This window comes from Hemicordylus capensis, chromosome 2 (genome assembly GCF_027244095.1).
Source record: "Hemicordylus capensis ecotype Gifberg chromosome 2, rHemCap1.1.pri, whole genome shotgun sequence".
Classification (NCBI taxonomy): Eukaryota; Metazoa; Chordata; class Lepidosauria; order Squamata; family Cordylidae; genus Hemicordylus; species Hemicordylus capensis.
Genome location: NC_069658.1, coordinates 32,025,963 through 32,042,299, shown reverse-complemented (window position 1 = coordinate 32,042,299; position 16,337 = coordinate 32,025,963). Strand labels below are relative to the sequence as shown.

The 16,337-nt window shown below is 44.1% G+C and overlaps 1 protein-coding gene across 1 annotated transcript in view; it reads left to right on the top strand.

Moving 5' to 3' along the window:
- EMB (embigin) overlaps nt 1–16,337 on the top strand; it is a 58,157-nt gene that overhangs the window by 28,380 nt on the left and 13,440 nt on the right. The window contains exons 5-6 of the mRNA XM_053301491.1: nt 2,577–2,671; nt 12,287–12,429. Of these exons, the coding sequence (XP_053157466.1) occupies nt 2,577–2,671; nt 12,287–12,429 (238 nt within the window). The remainder of the gene's footprint in view (nt 1–2,576; nt 2,672–12,286; nt 12,430–16,337) is intronic.

The window sequence follows — 16,337 nt, the reverse complement described above, 5'->3', positions numbered from 1 at the left end:
ATAAGTGAAATAAATGTGATGTCTTAATAATATGGCTATTAATGGTGAGTTTGTCTTTGAATCAGTGTGAAATCCTTAGTATTAAGGCCCACTGGGAGTTTCTTGCTCTCTTTCTCTCATTTTAACTGTCTTTCTGAAATACTAGAATATATTCCAAGCAGTGGCAGAATTTACTCTGCATACCCTTTAATTATTTTCAGAGTATCTGGGAAAAGTCAAATTCTCCATTGATTTTTAAAACTTATGTAATAGTGATGCTACAATGCATAGTAGAGAATCAGACAGGCAATTCTGTTTAGTTTTCCATATACCTTCACATAGTATTTAGTTATTTCATGATCCCCGGCATACTGAAATTTGTAGTTTTCCCGCATTTTTTGATCTGGCTACATCCACTGCTAAATAGTTTTTGAAATATGAAAAGATTAATGAGCTTGACTTGTATTTTTCAGCTGATATTATGATAAAGTTATCTGAAAGATGGGTGTCAGATGTTTGGACAGGGGGTGCAATTTCAGTGCCTGCCCTAGGTGCTATTTTCCCTAGATACACCTCTGGTTAGACCTCATTCACTACAAACATGTGACATTATGTGCATGAGCTCAGACCCCCTCCCCCAGCATGCTCCCAAGGGAAGATATTTAAAAAGTTTCATTTCTGGAAGCAGTTTTTCATTCTGTCTAAATATGAGAAACTGTGGCTTGAACATAAGTTTACCAAGTTTGTATGAAAAAAAGAAACTGCAGTTTCTTATAGACTACAGAAGGAAGCTTTAAATCTGCCCTCATGAGCAAAAAGGGGCATGCAAGCGCAAGGCACATGCTCTTGCCTGCTGATTATGACCCATGATTAGCTATATTTGGACAGAAGTCCGTTGGTGCAGCTTCCAGCTACGATTCAGGAGCCATGAGTGCTCCTCATAATAGATTGCATGTGCCATGACAAACTTGGTCAGAGGGACCGGAAAGTGATCATGTGGGATGGCCATTCTGGTTGGATGGTTCAGGCAGCCGATACTGGTAATCTTACATTTGATTTTGGGTGGAGGAGGTGGTTTGCCTGTGCCAAATGACCAGGATTGCTTCTCACACATGACCACCTCCCTGTCCTCTGAGTGGTTTTTTTGTAGAGCAGATGATCCAGTATCGGAAGCATGCATGGCTGCTGACTCTTAGCTGCAAGCTCCTCCAGTGGCCTTCCGGTCATGATAACCCGTCCTCTGTATCAGCCCAATGAATAGGGACAGGCTGTGCCAGAACAGCCTAATGTCATGCATTTCTGCACCAGTGCAGCTAGTGATGTGGTTCAAGGAAATACACTTGACATCCCATTACGGTGTCTTGCAATGGTAAGACACTGTAGTGGTAATTTCTTGCTGGTAAGAGGAGAATAACTCAACCATGAAATTGATTTCTGGGAAATCTAGGACCAACAGACGGAAGTACTTTTTCACACAATGCATAATCCACTTGTGGAATTCTCTGTCACAAGATGTGGTGACGGCCAACAACCTGGATGGCTTTAAGAAGGGTTTGGATAACTTCATGGAGGAGAGGTCTATCATCGGCTACTAGTTGGAGGGCTGTGGGCCACCTCCAGCCTCAAAGGCAGGATGCCTCTGAGCACCAGTTGCAGGGGAGTAACAGCAGGAGAGAGGGCATGCCCTCAACTCCTGCCTGTTGCTTCCAGTGGCATCTGGTGGGCCACTGTGTGAAATAGGATGCTGGACTAGATGGGCCGTGGGCCTGATCCAGCAGGGCTGTTCTTATGTTCTTAACTAGGGATATGCACGGAACCATGGCGGAGGTCTCCCTTTAAGAGAGGAGGAGGGTGCACTTAGCCCTCCCGCCGCTTTTCCCCCGCCGGCATCTGTGTTTCTTAATGCCCATCAGGGTGGCAGCATACCTCCCTGCTGCCCCATTGCCCTCATCTTTTGGATATGACCAGAAGTTGCCAATGCGCCAGCACAGGCATGCATGCATGTGTGACGTGCGTGCGTGACGTGTGTGCACCTATGCAGGGCGTCAGCAGCTTCCAGTCATATCCGGAAACAGGGAGGTACGCTGCTGCCCCGGTGGGCATTAAGAAACACGGACACCGGTGGGGGGAAAGTGGTGGTAGGGGTAAGTGCACCCTACCCCGCTCTTAAAGGGAGATCCTCGCCCCATTTGAACTGGCAGGACCGCCAGTTCTTCAATCCAGTTCGGAGGCCCATAAAGGGCCTCCGAACTGGTTCCGTGCACATCCCTAAACTCAACACAGGGGTACTATTTTTGGTTGCATATACATGCTTTATTTAATGGGTAGTTCTCCTGTCAATCTTGTGTTTAAACTGTGTTGGCCCATTCACTCGAAATACTGCAGTCATCAACTGATGAACATGCATTTGTCTGAACAAGCCACAATATCTTATCTGCCATAAACTTTGAAAACCGCTGTTAAGGCAGCTTTGCATTCATGTTGTATTGCTAAATACATTTTGGTCTTATTTTTGCTGTTCAAACCTGTTTATTATCCTTTAACAACAACAAGAAGAAGGTTGCATTAATACAAACTGTTCCATTGTTCTTTTTAAGGGTAAAAATCAGAAACCAAAACGAAATGGGGAATTATACCTGTGTTTTTAAAACTGGAGAAGAGATATATGCTTATGGAAGCTTTTTTTTTAAAGGTAAGATCACAGACATTTGCTTTCTTTATGATTCTAGTTGTTCATTGCAAAATCCTGTGATTAGATTTGTCAGTATATGGCTGTTGGTGTGGTTGGAATTTATGCTGTTCTCAGAGCACAGAAAGGTAGTCCTATAAATAGAAACGAGGTGCATCTAGAACACATATGTAGGTGAGAATCCATCAAAAGAATGACAAACAGTCTACTCTTCTAAATAAAGACTTAAGATCTTCTTCAGGTGGCTGACGATGGGGCCAGTTCTCAGGGGAAGCATGGTATCCCTGGCTCTCCAGCTGTTGAACTACAACTCCCATCAAGTAGGGTGATGCTCTTTCACCTTCCTTCGTTTGCAACAGAAGTAGGCAAACATGGCTCTCCAGCTTCTGTTGAACTACAGCTCCCATCATCCCCAGCCACAATTTTTAGGTTAATGGGAGTTGTAGTTCAGCAACAGCTGGAGAGTCAAGGTTACCTACCTCTGCTGTAGAGGAAGGAAGGTGAAAGAGCACCACGCTGCCTTTCAGTAAGAAAAAGGAAGAAGGGGGAGAGATCTGAAAGAAGGAAGAAATTAGAGGTGCAGTTTTAATAGGGAGAAAAAAGAGAAAGGAGAAGGAACAGTTAGGCAGCATTTGGCAGAAAAATGCCATGAACCAGCTCTGGGCTCCTTCTCAACCTTGTTGCACTATGTATGGTGACACTGTTCTTGGACAGAAGTTGGCATGTTCCATAGAAAGAAAAAAACTCTGTGTTGAAGATTCCATTGTGGGTGTATCTGAAAATATACCTAAGGCTGGCTTGGATGATGCACACCAGCCATTGTGTGCTTACCGCCTCTGACCCCTCATGGGGGTGGTGAGTAGGAATGCTGCCAACATCTATCAAGTCCAATGTGAATAGGCAAAAATTATGCCATTCACTTCCTGGAAACAACCCCACTAGCAACTGCACAATGGTAGCCTCCATATGTTGAACTTTACATGTGTAGGTGACATTTGCAAATTCTGTCCCCATGGAAACCGTGGGGCCAGCTGGCTGCATAGGCGGAGGGAGCAGATGCTCTAGTAGCCCCTCTCCATACAATGGCCAATCAGATTCATCTGAACCTTTCCCCGATAATTTACATAAGCAGGGTATGGTACAGGTTTAGATTGGTATTTTTCTCCCTCTCTACCCCCCCACTCTCCAGCCATCCTATATTATCCCATTGTTACTTCCTTTCTGTACCCATGTGTTGAGTTTTGCTCGGTGTTTCTGAAGAAGGAGATATGAGAGTTCCCATCTGGACCTCACAAAGGAACTTGGCGAACAGGAAGTGTGACTATTTCCTGCCCCACCCTTTCCAATATTGCATCATCAAAAGCGACCGAAAACTTCTGTACTTGGCTTTGGTGGTTCTTGGGGAGTTTTCCACACAGGGCTTTTAAAGACCTTTAGCTTGCATCTCCTCCAGAATGGAGGATGTGCATTCACATATCTGGCAGATTTACCCCGAAGTCCCTGTGTGCTATCAGGGAACACTTCACACAAAATTTGGGTTTTTCACTGCACATTAGAGTGCAGCCCTATTTATATCCGGAGTTTAAAAAAAATCCACTTTTGCATCAGTTTTTTTTGGACAACTTCAAGTTCACAGTGAAGCCTTGCAGAAAATTCATGGTCTTATCTGCTGGGTGAAGAACTCCTTGATAGGCAGAGAATCCAGTAATGTCAAGATCACAGGGGCGGCGGGAGGGAGGCTCTGCACTGCACTCCAATCCTTCTGATTTCTGTAATGGAGGAGGTGAGACAGATCTTAACAGATGATGGGGTTGGGATGGTATATCAAAGCATGTTGCACATCATGGCTAGTTCACACACTTTGGTGGGGAAAGTGAGGATTTTCCAGATGCAGTTGCTGCTTATAAACACCCATGGAAGTAAAAAACTTTCTCTCCTCTTAAAGAAGCAGAGAGCACATGAGCTAGAATTCACAGTTATACTAAATGAGAATTAAACCATAGTCGCCTCTGAACTATGCTCATTGCAACTCCCTAAGCAATCTTTCTAGGTAGAGCAAAAAAGCAAGCAAAATGCAAGAATAAAATCGTTTTCTCATTAAGATGCATAAGAAAAATGTGCAGTGCAAGATGCAGGCTTTCTTTGGGAGAGGAGGGACATCGCTTTAGCTTAGTTCTGCATTAAAAACATTTTTATATTCATTTCCTTAGTTCTAATTTTCTGACTTTTTGTTCTGTTTTGTTTCTGCCCTCTCCTTCAAATCTGCACAGGATTGGCAGCAGTTCTTACTGGTGCTGTCCCTTTTCACTGAAATGGGATAGTATAAAGGTACCTTACCACATGATGATATTTTAACAAAGATACAAGTTGCTAAATTATTGAGCTGTGGGAGTAAACAGAGAAAGATACAAATTGATGGACGTCACTCATATTCTAATGATATTGTTGCCTTTATATATACAGTTACGAGTTTATAGCTGAGCAACTGCACTTTGAAAATCCTGTTCTTAGGTTGTAAATACATTTACTTTTTACGCTCATGGCTTAGTCGCATGGATGGAAGAGGAAAACCAAGTCCTGGCATTTTGAAAATCAACAGGTTTGCAGGATTAGAATTTCTTTCTTTCTTTCTTTCTTTTCTTTTAAATGCTTTTTATTATATAGAAAGGTAAGAAAAAGGTTACACCTCTGAGCCACCAACTTGTCCAATAACACATAATATGATATAACACATGTTCATACCCATGTATGTGCTATGTACTTTCATACTTATCATAGTTAATTGTTTACATACAGAACAAATGCAAAAATAAACTAAATCTTGCCCATCAATAACTTTTTAACACACCTAGTTGATATGAAGAAGAAAATTATAAGAAAAAGCAAAAACAATAATTGAGCAACTCCCACCGGACCTGTCAGTCAGCGAATACCTAGATAATAATCTTGTCTTGGGGGAAATAATAATTTGACTATAAGTAGGAGAGAGAGAGAGAGAGAGAGAGAGAGAGAGAGAGAGAGAGAGAGAGGATCAAATTATTTAAGAATAGAGACCAATATTACTAAAATAAAAATGTTAGTTATTTTGAATATTATTTTAAATTACGTCCACAATTTTCTGTGTTCTGGTTAAATTTCCTGTAAATGAAACATATTCAGAACTTTAATGTATGTTTCTAATTGGGCAGTTACCGATTTCCAAAGGTGAACCAAAGAGGAACAACCATTTGAAAAGTAAAAATGCTACTTGGAGCTGAGACTTCTGTAATGCCTCTGTGGTGATGGAACTGAAACTAACAGCAACACTTCTAAGAACATCAAAAGGATCCTTTTGTAACAACCCCCCCTCAAACAAACATATATTCATAGATACTCTTCCATAATATAACTTCTCCCTTGAAATTCTTTGAAAAATGAGTTACAGATTTACTTGTATTAATAAATCCATAGCCTTTCATATACTTAAAATAAAAAGAAAGAAAGAAAGAAAGAGCGAAATGAAACAAACAAACAAAAAACAAGGGGAGGGAGAAAACAAAACAAAACTCAGCAACCCCCCATTGTAACAATAATAATTAGGATTAGAATTTCACTGTTGCACAGCCGTATATGGCATTTAGCCTGTGACAAAATGGAAGCAAAGCTTGGGGTTTCAGTTACATTTGGTGGTGCTTCAACACCAGGGCCTTTCAACCTGGACAGTAGGATATCTCATAGTGCATTCTCCACGTCCACTGGTTTTCAGCACCAGAGTGGGGAAACAGCTCCATGGCTTTGATGGATCTATGCATTTCATGATCAGGAGGATCCAAAATAGCAAACTTGATGCCAGGGGGAGAGCCTTATTGTGCCGTCTGCCTATATATTTGCACCACTGATGGACAGTAGCTGACATCCTGTCTAATGAAGCACTGATGCAATGGGGAAAGCACTGCAGTGGTGCCAGTGCTTCTGAAGAGTTCCAGACTAATGCATCCCTGGTGTGTGTGTGTGTGCGTGGTTTCAACAATCTTCACTTTCCCTTGGAAGCAAGCCCTCTTGTCACCTGAAAATACGACTCTGAGGGCTGTGCGATCCTCAGGACCATTTTTTGGGTGGCACAGAGGGCTTCCAGGGAAGGGGAGATTGTCTAAATTTGCCCACACCACTGAGCCAGCAAGTTAGCAAGTTAGCTGAACTTTTCAGAAGTACCAGTGCTTTGTTTGGAGGTCAACCAATGCATTAATTTTACATTTACTCTTCTATCCCTCCAAGGAGCTCAAAGTGGTTTGCTGTTTTCTCCCAGCAAGGCAACGTACAGGGCCAGATTTGCAAACAGAACTGTTGCAAAAGGTGCACAAATGGGAACAAAGTAATGGGAGTACTTTGTACATGTCATGCTCACCCTGTTATGACAGCCAGATCCATGGATCTTTTGTCCATCATACATTCTGAGTACAAAAACAGTGCATGCTATTGAAGAGGCAATGTTTCATTAAATAAGAGAACTGTGATTTTTAAAAAGATTACGCTCTGCTGACTAACATTAATCAGACTGAAAAGTAGCGATACTAATCAGATACATTTTATTTCATCATTTATTTGCTCAGCTCTAATATATCAGTGAAATTCTGGCAATATGTTTAACAGTGTTCTGCTTCTCAGTTGGCTGAGCCTCCATTTATCTGAGCACAGAAGCACAGCCAATACGTGGCTTCTATGGGCCAAATTATGTTACTCTGGTTCATACATCCAGCCAAGGATATTACTGCAATAGCACAATGAATCCCTTCCTGCCACTATGCAGAAAGCCCCAGTGTGAACTGGATTGTCTAAATCACTCCCTGCTGGCATAGAGGCCCATTGTGTGTGATCCTATTTTTCCCTTTTTTTTGGAAGGGATGGAATCGTATCAGCAAGACCCACCCCACCCCCATGTTATTGGGTGCTCACATGGAGAACTTGATTCATTTTGGAGGCTGATTACCTTACCTGTATGTTGCTGAATAAGATTGATTTGTTTTTAGAAAGATTTAAGCTTTCTTTCCTACTGCACAAGCGGCAGGTGTAGCCCACCCTCATTCATGCATGTCCCTTTATTCTAGAATGTTCCAACAGATGAAAAGGAAGGGAAATGAGAATAAAAAGAAAAGAGCATACAGATGGGGAGAGAGGTAAAAGAACAAAGGAAGGAAGGGAAATTGAAATGAGTGGGGAATAGAGAGGAAGCAAGAAAAACGGGGGTGCTTTGCAAGAATTGGAGAGAGTAAGGGAAGCCTCTGGTGCATTGTTGTACATGTAGCCCTTGTTATCCGCAAGGGTTCTGTTTTCTGCTACAACTGCAAATAACAAAACCATGGATGCTGAAAAGGCAGAAATAAAAGAAATAAAGTGTCATACAGTGCTCTGCGGGTATCTAGCAATGCCCCCCAAACCCCAATTTTGGTGATTTACTGAGAAAAATTGGGTTTAAAAAAACCCCAAACCCCAAAGAGCCACAAAATGGCTCCTTTCAGCAAAATGGTGGCTGGAAATTACCTCAGAGGTCATTTCTACCTCTGAGAACCTCCTTGGCTACCAAGGGACTGCAGATAAGCAAATTCCTACAATTTTTTAGAGCACGTATACTGAGGTCAGGTGGTCTCCATTGCTCAACTCTGGATATACAAAACTACGGGTTTTGGGACCATAGATAACGAGGGCCACCTGTATAAGGTAATGAAGCTGAAAAGGAAAGGGTATTTATCTTTATCTTCTGTTTCTTTTTCTCTCTCCCCTCCCCTCTATTTCTGTTTGAGGGTGGTTTTCATATTTTTGTTTTGTACTGCACAAAATGTGACCAGCTGCACATTAACCTTTTTAACTGGGTGGACCCCAGAAAGTTATGTGTACTTAAGAAGTCTTGAATAGCACTTTATCATGCATCGTGAAAATCACTGTTATCATTTGGGGCAGCTCCTGCTCTCCCAGAAGCAACTCCAGGGTTCCATGGGTCCCAAGAATTGGACCTTTAAGGGGACTAGCTTGTTCCTGTAGTGGGCCCCTGGACCTTTTTATATGAATTCCTCTACATCATAACCCCAGATCCACCTACCCAACCTTTATTGTAGGATGAGGCAGACAGTTTTGAGGATGAGAAGACTCTATAACCAAGACCACGGGCAACCCTGCATCGCCAGAACCACTCGTGCCAGAGGAACAGGGGAATCGGAACTAGCATCCCCACTACAACCCAAGGACTTGACCCTGCCTTTATCCTCTGACTCAAAGGAGTCCCCGGAGGACCTGCCAATTGGCCTCCAAGTAGAGGCCCTCCACCACCCCTGAAGCCAACACTTACAAAATTGGATAAGGCCCCTTTAAACTACAGTCTTCCCCAGGGAAAGGGCTGGCCATGCTACTGTACCATAGCAGCAGCTGTAGAAACCTACTTATCCATTGAGCAACCTCCATCCCGCCCCATTGTGTCCAGCTCCCATTGTGTCCAGCTTGCTTGCTTAGAGCTGTCAAAGGTTCTGACCACTTCGCCTGCTGTGCTTCCTTTGGAGCTGTCACAAGTCTGTACATCCCAGAACCCCTACTGGCATTTGGAGGCCTACTTCAGTGGACACTCCCAGCTTGGCCATTAACCTCCACCTTGGAACAGGCTCTTTCTCTTCCTTTATTTCCTTCCTAGTACCAAGTAGTGCTGAATTGGCAAACCACCATCTGTGATTCTTAGCATCAGTTGGTTCTGGGTGTGGCAATGGCTGCTGCCCACAGCTAGAACCTCCATGCCTCTTCCAGGTCAATCAGGACATTCATCAGGCATTGGTAGCCACCTGAGGTGGAAGAAATAGCAGAATGGAGAAGACTTAAGGTCTGAACTGCATGTCAAATGCATAATTAGCCCTGATGTGCTTCATTTTTCCTCCACTAAATGGCAGCCTCAAAGAGCCCAATCTGAATTAGACTGCAGCATGAAGAAAGGAGAGCTTCAGTGATTTGCCCCTAACATTATCCTGATCCAGCAGTCTCTGCAACTGCTGCTTAGTTTTTTTAAAAATCACATTGATTTTGCATGTAATAGCATGTAGCTTGACTTAAGGCATCTTGTGTGCTCTACACTATTTGGTGTTGGAAAGAAAAGGAAAGGGGACAAGGAATGAAGGGAGAAGAATATAGTAATGGAGGAAGAAGAGATGGAAGAAGATGCAGCAGTGGCAATCAGCATTTGGATCCATTGCTGGAAAATGGATCTCAGCAGATGCCCAATACTGACTCCCCTACTCATTTGCATATTGTTTGATCATAAGTGAAGCTTCTCTGTATATCATACCAAATTACTTCAAGGTCCTGAGGAAATAAACGAGACTTACTCCAATAACATCGTCTGGACGCAGTTGTAACTAAGACCTGGGTCACACATTACGTTGCCAATGGGGATCCACATCTGTGAAACATAATTCTTTCTGTGATTTAGGGACATCCTATACAACAGAGGTTGGGAACCTTGGGTCTCCAGATGTTAGGGATGTGCACAGAACCAGGAGGGGGTGGCTCGAGGGGGTGGGGGGTTTCACTTTAAGGGCACGGGAGGGTGCACTTGCCCCGCCAAATTGCCCACCACCGGCACTTGGTGTCGGTGAAAGCCTTCGGGGCGGCAGTGTACCTCCCTGCCAGCCTTTCCCCCTCTCCGGCCGGAAGTGGCTGAAAGTACCGGGTGCACGTCTTTGTGTTGATCTGGGCCAGGAACCAATGTGTTTTCTCATAGTAATACTGCTTAGCCTATAGAAAGAGAGCCAACAAAGTTCTGAACAGATCAAGAGCAACTGGCCCTATCCATTTCCAGCACAGCATCCCTCCAGTGGCTGTTGCTGGTGTCTTATGTTTCTTTTTTGGATTGTGAGCCCTTTGGGGACAGGAAGCCATGTTTATTTATATATCTATGTAAACTGGGAACTTCTATTGAAAAGCGGTATATACATATTCATCTTCATATCTGTATGGGCTGGCTTGGATTGTACTTCATCCACTGGCATGACCACACATGATACAGATGTGCACACACCATGAGCACTTCTCTTCGCATGCTAGAGCAGTGTTTCTCAACATTTTTGGAGTCATGGACCGGTACATTCCTCATGTGTAGTTTCCCGGACCAGCAGTTAGTATAGGGGTCACACACACCCATCCCAACCCTAGGCCCCTAAAAACAATTTTGGGCCAGTAGGGGCCACCACCGGGAGCTCTCTGGAGCTCATTTCCAGGCACCCCTCATTGCTGGATAAAGTTCATCTAAGCTAAATTAACGTTATCCAGCAACGAGGGCTGCCTGCCTAGAAATGTGCTCTGGAGAGCTCACCCAGGCTCCGTGGATCCCTGGCCCCGCCCCTCTGTGTGACGGACCAGTACCCTCACGGACCGGAACCCAACAGCTCATGGACCGGCACCGGTCCGTGGGCCGGTGGTTGAGAAACACTGTGCTAGAGCACCTTTCCCTTGTGTGGAGTGGCAGCTCATCTGGACCACTCCTCTACATGTGCTACAAATACCAGTTTAAATTAGTACAGATGAAGTACTGGTTGAACCAACTCAATGCTTGTCTACTACTTTAAAGTAGTTGTCGGTTCTCTGAGGCAGTTTTAGTCCAGTCACTGGGACCTCTTTATGCCATTCACATTTGATCCGACTCGCCCCTTATTTAAGAACAGCCCTGCTGTATCGGGCCTAAGGCCTGTTTAGTCCAGCGTTCTGTTCCCCACAGTGGCCCACCGGATGCCTCTGGGAAGTCCACAGGCAAGAGGTGAGGGCATGCCCTCCCTCCTGCTGTTGCTCCCTTGCAATTGGTATTTAGAGGCATCTTTTAAGCTGGAGGTCGTCTATAGTCCTCAGACTAGTAGCCATTGATAGACTTGCCCATAAATTTATCTAAGCCCTTCTTAAAGCCATCCAGGCTGGTGGCTGTCGCCACATCTTGTGGCAGAGAATTCCATAGGTTAATTATGCATTGTGTATAAAAGTACTTATTTCTGTTAGGGAAATTGCCCCCCTAAATCTGCCCACTCGTCTTGTGGTAGCAAGCATGACTTGTCCCCTTAGCTAAGTAGGGTCCACCCTGGTTGCATATGAATGGGATACTAGATGTGTGAGCACTGTAAGATATTCCCCTTTGGGGATGGAGCCACTCTGGGAAGAGCATCTAGGTTCCAAGTCCCCTCCCTGGCATCTCCAAGATAGGGCTGAGAGAGATTCCTGCCTGCAACCTTGGAAAAGCCGCTACCAGACTATCTAGACAATATTGAGCTAGATGGACCTATGGTCTGACTCAGTATATGGTAGCATCCTATGTTCCTGTTGCCTTCACAGAAGTGGATGGATTATTCCCAGTTATGCATGGAGAAAATGATGTGGACTGTAACTGCTACTTTGAAAATGCTGCTAATTTTATACATACTAATCCAGCTAGAAATGATTTTTAATTAGATGCAAACATTAGAAATCATAATACTTAATTATAAGTGCAATGAAGAAATGATTAAGAGAATGGGCTTGCTAATTCTTAGGACCGAATAGCTATACGTGATAGTTTCTATATGCATTGTATGCATTGTAGAGATTTTGATAGTCATTTCATGAGTCTTCTCTGCTTTTTCTTAGTGCCCGGAATGAAAGGAAAATCCGCAGGAGAAAAATCCAAGCAAATAGTCAGTTATATAGGTGACGTTGTGGCCTTGACATGTGAAATAGGCAATTATACTTCAGTTTCTTGGAGCTGGTATAAACATAATGGAAGTGAACAGGTAAAGTTTTTTGCTTTATTGATCATGGGAAAACAGTGATTTCAAAATTCATTGCAAGCAGTGTATTTCTGGTGCAGAGATGAGCCAAATCAATTTCTACAATTTTCACCTTATTGTAGTTTTAGCATATCTTGATACAGGCTTTGCAAACCACCATCTGTTAAAGGGGTGCACAAGTTAGTTCAGGGGGACAATTGGGATCACTTTGGTCTGATTCGAAGGGGTTGCTTCAAATTGGACCAAAGCTTCAACCCAGTCCTACCCCCCCCCCGTCCCATCACCACTCTTATATAATCCCTATTTAGTACTTACTGTGAAGAATCAGAAGAGGCTTTATTTTATTTTCAGTCCTGATGGTTAGGGGTGTGCACAAAACCAGCTGGCCCGGTTCAGTTCTAGTCCAAACTGGACTGGGCCAGTTCGGTTCCCCCACCACCCTGTTCATTTTAGGGGAGAGGTGGTTCGTGAATATTTTTTGTAAACAAAAAATTAAAAAAGCTATACTTATTCTCTCCAGGGGGCTTCTCCAAGGCCATGGGCAGGTGTCTGCGGAGGTTCCCTCTCCCTCCACCAGCCTGCCTTATGTCAAAAAGTGCCCTATTCAGGTGAACTTTGGCCAAATCTGGGCCTCCACCCACTGGTGGCCATTTTGGCGGCCACATGGCCTAGATCCAGCATGGTGCAGTGGCTAGAGTGCTGGACTAGGACCGGGGAGACCCGAGTTCAAATCCCCATTCAGCCATGATACTAGCTGGGTGACCCTGGGCCAGCCACTTTTCTCTCAGCCTAACCTACTTCACAGGGTTGCTGTGAGGCAAAACCGAAGTATGTAGTACACCACTCTGGGCTCTTTGGAGGAAGAGCGGGATATAAAATGTAAAAAATTAAAATAAAAAATAATAAATAGGTCATGACTCAGCCACACAGGGGCCCATTGCGCATGTGCGGCGGCCTCCAAAATGGCCACCGTAATGGGGGAAAGGCCCGGAATGGGCCGAATAATGCCTGGACTGGGCAGTTTTTGGAAACAGAGGCCTGTGGTGGCAGAGGGAACCTCCACGGACCCTACCCCTGCATGGCCTCAGAGAAGCCCCCCAGAAGCCCCAGTATTTGTTTTATTTTTATTTATTAACATATTTTTCTACTGCCCAAAACATACGTCTCTGGGTGGTTTACAACAGAATAAAAACAAAGTAAAACATTCATTAAAACAAAAATGAAAAGTTTAAAACATTACAACAATTTAAAATTTTTAAAATAATATTTTAGAACAGCATTAAAACCATTAAAACAATATTAATTAAAAGCCTGGGTGAACAGATGTGTCTTTAAAGACTTTTTAAAGGCTGTCAGAGATGGGGAGGCTCTTATTTCACTAGGAAGCGCATTCCAAAGCCTCCGGGCAGCAGCAGAGAAGGCCTGTCCCTGAGTGGCCACCAGACGAGCCGGTGGCAACTGCAGACTGACCTCTCTCTCCAGTGGATCTCAGTGGGCGGTGGGGTTCATGACGAAGAAGGCATTCTCTTAAATACCCAGGGCCCAAGCTGTTTAGTAAGTAAGTACTAAAAAAAATGCCCCCCAAAAAATGTTCACGAGCCCCCCCAAATGGCCAGGTGGGGTATGTGTTCGGTCCAGGGTTGAGCTGAACTAGGGGGTGGTTCACCTCAACCCTGAACTGTTGAACCAAACTGGTTCAATGTCGAGCCGAACCAGTTTGCACATCCCTATTGACGGCAATGGCAGGGGAGCAGTGCCTGCTGCAGTGCACCTGCAGTTTAAAAAGACTTCCAGTGTGCTTTCCTCCGCTTCTCACTGAAGTCCTGGGAAAGGTGCAAGATAGGTTTGGAAATGCTGTAAACTGCCTAGAGACTTCAGTAGTGGGTGGTATACACATTAAATAAATAAATAAAATAAATAAATAAAATTTGGACAACTCCATTTGAGGCTGCTGCAAATGAGCATTTGCTGGATTTGGGTTGAATTGTGTCTGTTTAGTATGCTCCACTTTGGCGACTGAAGTTTTGCACACCCTAGCACACACGTAACACACGAATAGCAAAGAACCCAAGGGGAGTGTATCCCATGCTACCGTACTATAACCATTGGCTTTGGTTTTCAAATTGTGTTCTGAGAAAACATGGAGGCTCTACACAGCTTAGCCCGCTGTCCACGCAAACAAGCAGTGGCTTGTTGCTGGGTGGCCAAATCAGCTGCCCAGACGAGCAGTGGCTTCAGTTGGGTGCTCCCACGCCCAGCCGCAACCCACTGGGAAGCTCCAGGGATTGAGAGAAGCGGGGCACCGCCTTGCCCACCAAGATCCAGGAAGGCACTGCACAAGTGAGTGATGCCTTCCTGGGGTCACCTCCCCCCCCCCAAATGTTAAGCCTAATGATCAAAATAACTAGGTTAACGGAGTGCTCGCTCCATTAACTTCGTTTAGCAGGAGGGTTACTTAGGGGGGCTCGCTGCCGTGGAACCACCGGGCTCACCCACAAACATGGTGGTTCTGAAAATGACAGAAACCGGGTTGGGTGGCTCTCTTAGCCCAGTTTCTAGTGATCATGGGAATAGCTTCATGGTTTTCTTCTGAAGCTTATCAGGGGTTCCTCAGTGAGGCAAACAGTCATGGCAGACAAGCTTTCCTCTCAAAAGCAGCTTGGCCACAACGATTCATTTTCTTCTTTAGGCACCACAGGGTGATGTTTGATGTGTTTTTGAGTGCCTCCTGAGGCCCCATAGTCATGGCCTGTGTTAAATGAATGTGAACCCTAGAATGCAGCATAGCACAAGTCCTCTCCTCAAGTAATCCTCACCCCCGCTCCATTCCATGCAGGGATCAGGGACAGAACCTACCATCAGGGCACACATTCTGATGTGCCCATCAACCGTACATCATGGCAGCCGTGCATTTGGTATTTGTGAGTACCCATGTGCCCCATGCCATCTCTCTCCATTTCATTCATTGTTTGTACAATACGGGAGTACAGCGGTTGTAGATTAAGATTTGCCTTGGTTCTCACTTTGAAATGTTTACGGATATTTTATTTATTATTTATCTATTTATCACATTTCTATACTACCCCATCCAATGGCTCTGGGCATTTTACAAACTAAAACAAAATATAATCATTCAAAAATCAAACTTAAAACCATAAAATCTGAACAATTAAAAAAGTTTAAAACAATACTGATTGTTATGTTCTGGAAGCTTTGGCTCCCCAGTTTGGGTAGCTGTGTGCCTGCTGTGAGCTAGGAGGTATTTACTTCAGATTTAAAAGACTCTTTAAATGCCCCCCTCCCCTTTTATTTGTATTTGTTGGCACTTCTTTTTGTTCTGTTTTGTCTTAATGTGTGTCTGATTGTATATTTTTCTAATGGGGTGTGTCGGTGTGGCGGTAGATATAGACATAGTGAGCTAACCAGAGAACAACTTACTATACTGTGGGCATATAAGTCAAGTTCTTGTTGGTTGTTACTGAATGCAGCCAACCAATGTAGACACTGGAATCATGTCAACCTGGCCAATTTACCCAAGGAAAGAATTTCAGCTAGGGGTTCTGCTTCTCACTTTAGCTTACAATTATGTAAACAAACCAAGGTGATGGAATACTATTTTATTCATTAAAATATGTTAACCCTGTCATAAGAACCCTGCTGGATCAGACTGAAAAGTCTAGGCTGCATAACTTCAGCCCTCTTGCAGATTTTGGACTACAGTTCCCATCATCCCTCACTTTTGACCACTGTGTATGGGGGTTGTGGTTGTTGTAGTCCAAAAACAGCTGGAGGGCCAATGTTGTGCAGCCTTGGTCTAGTCCAACATCTTTTCCGCCACATTGGCCACCCACATGTCCCATGGAAGCCCATAAGCATATGATCATGTTTCACCTTTGCTGAGGTTGCTGCAT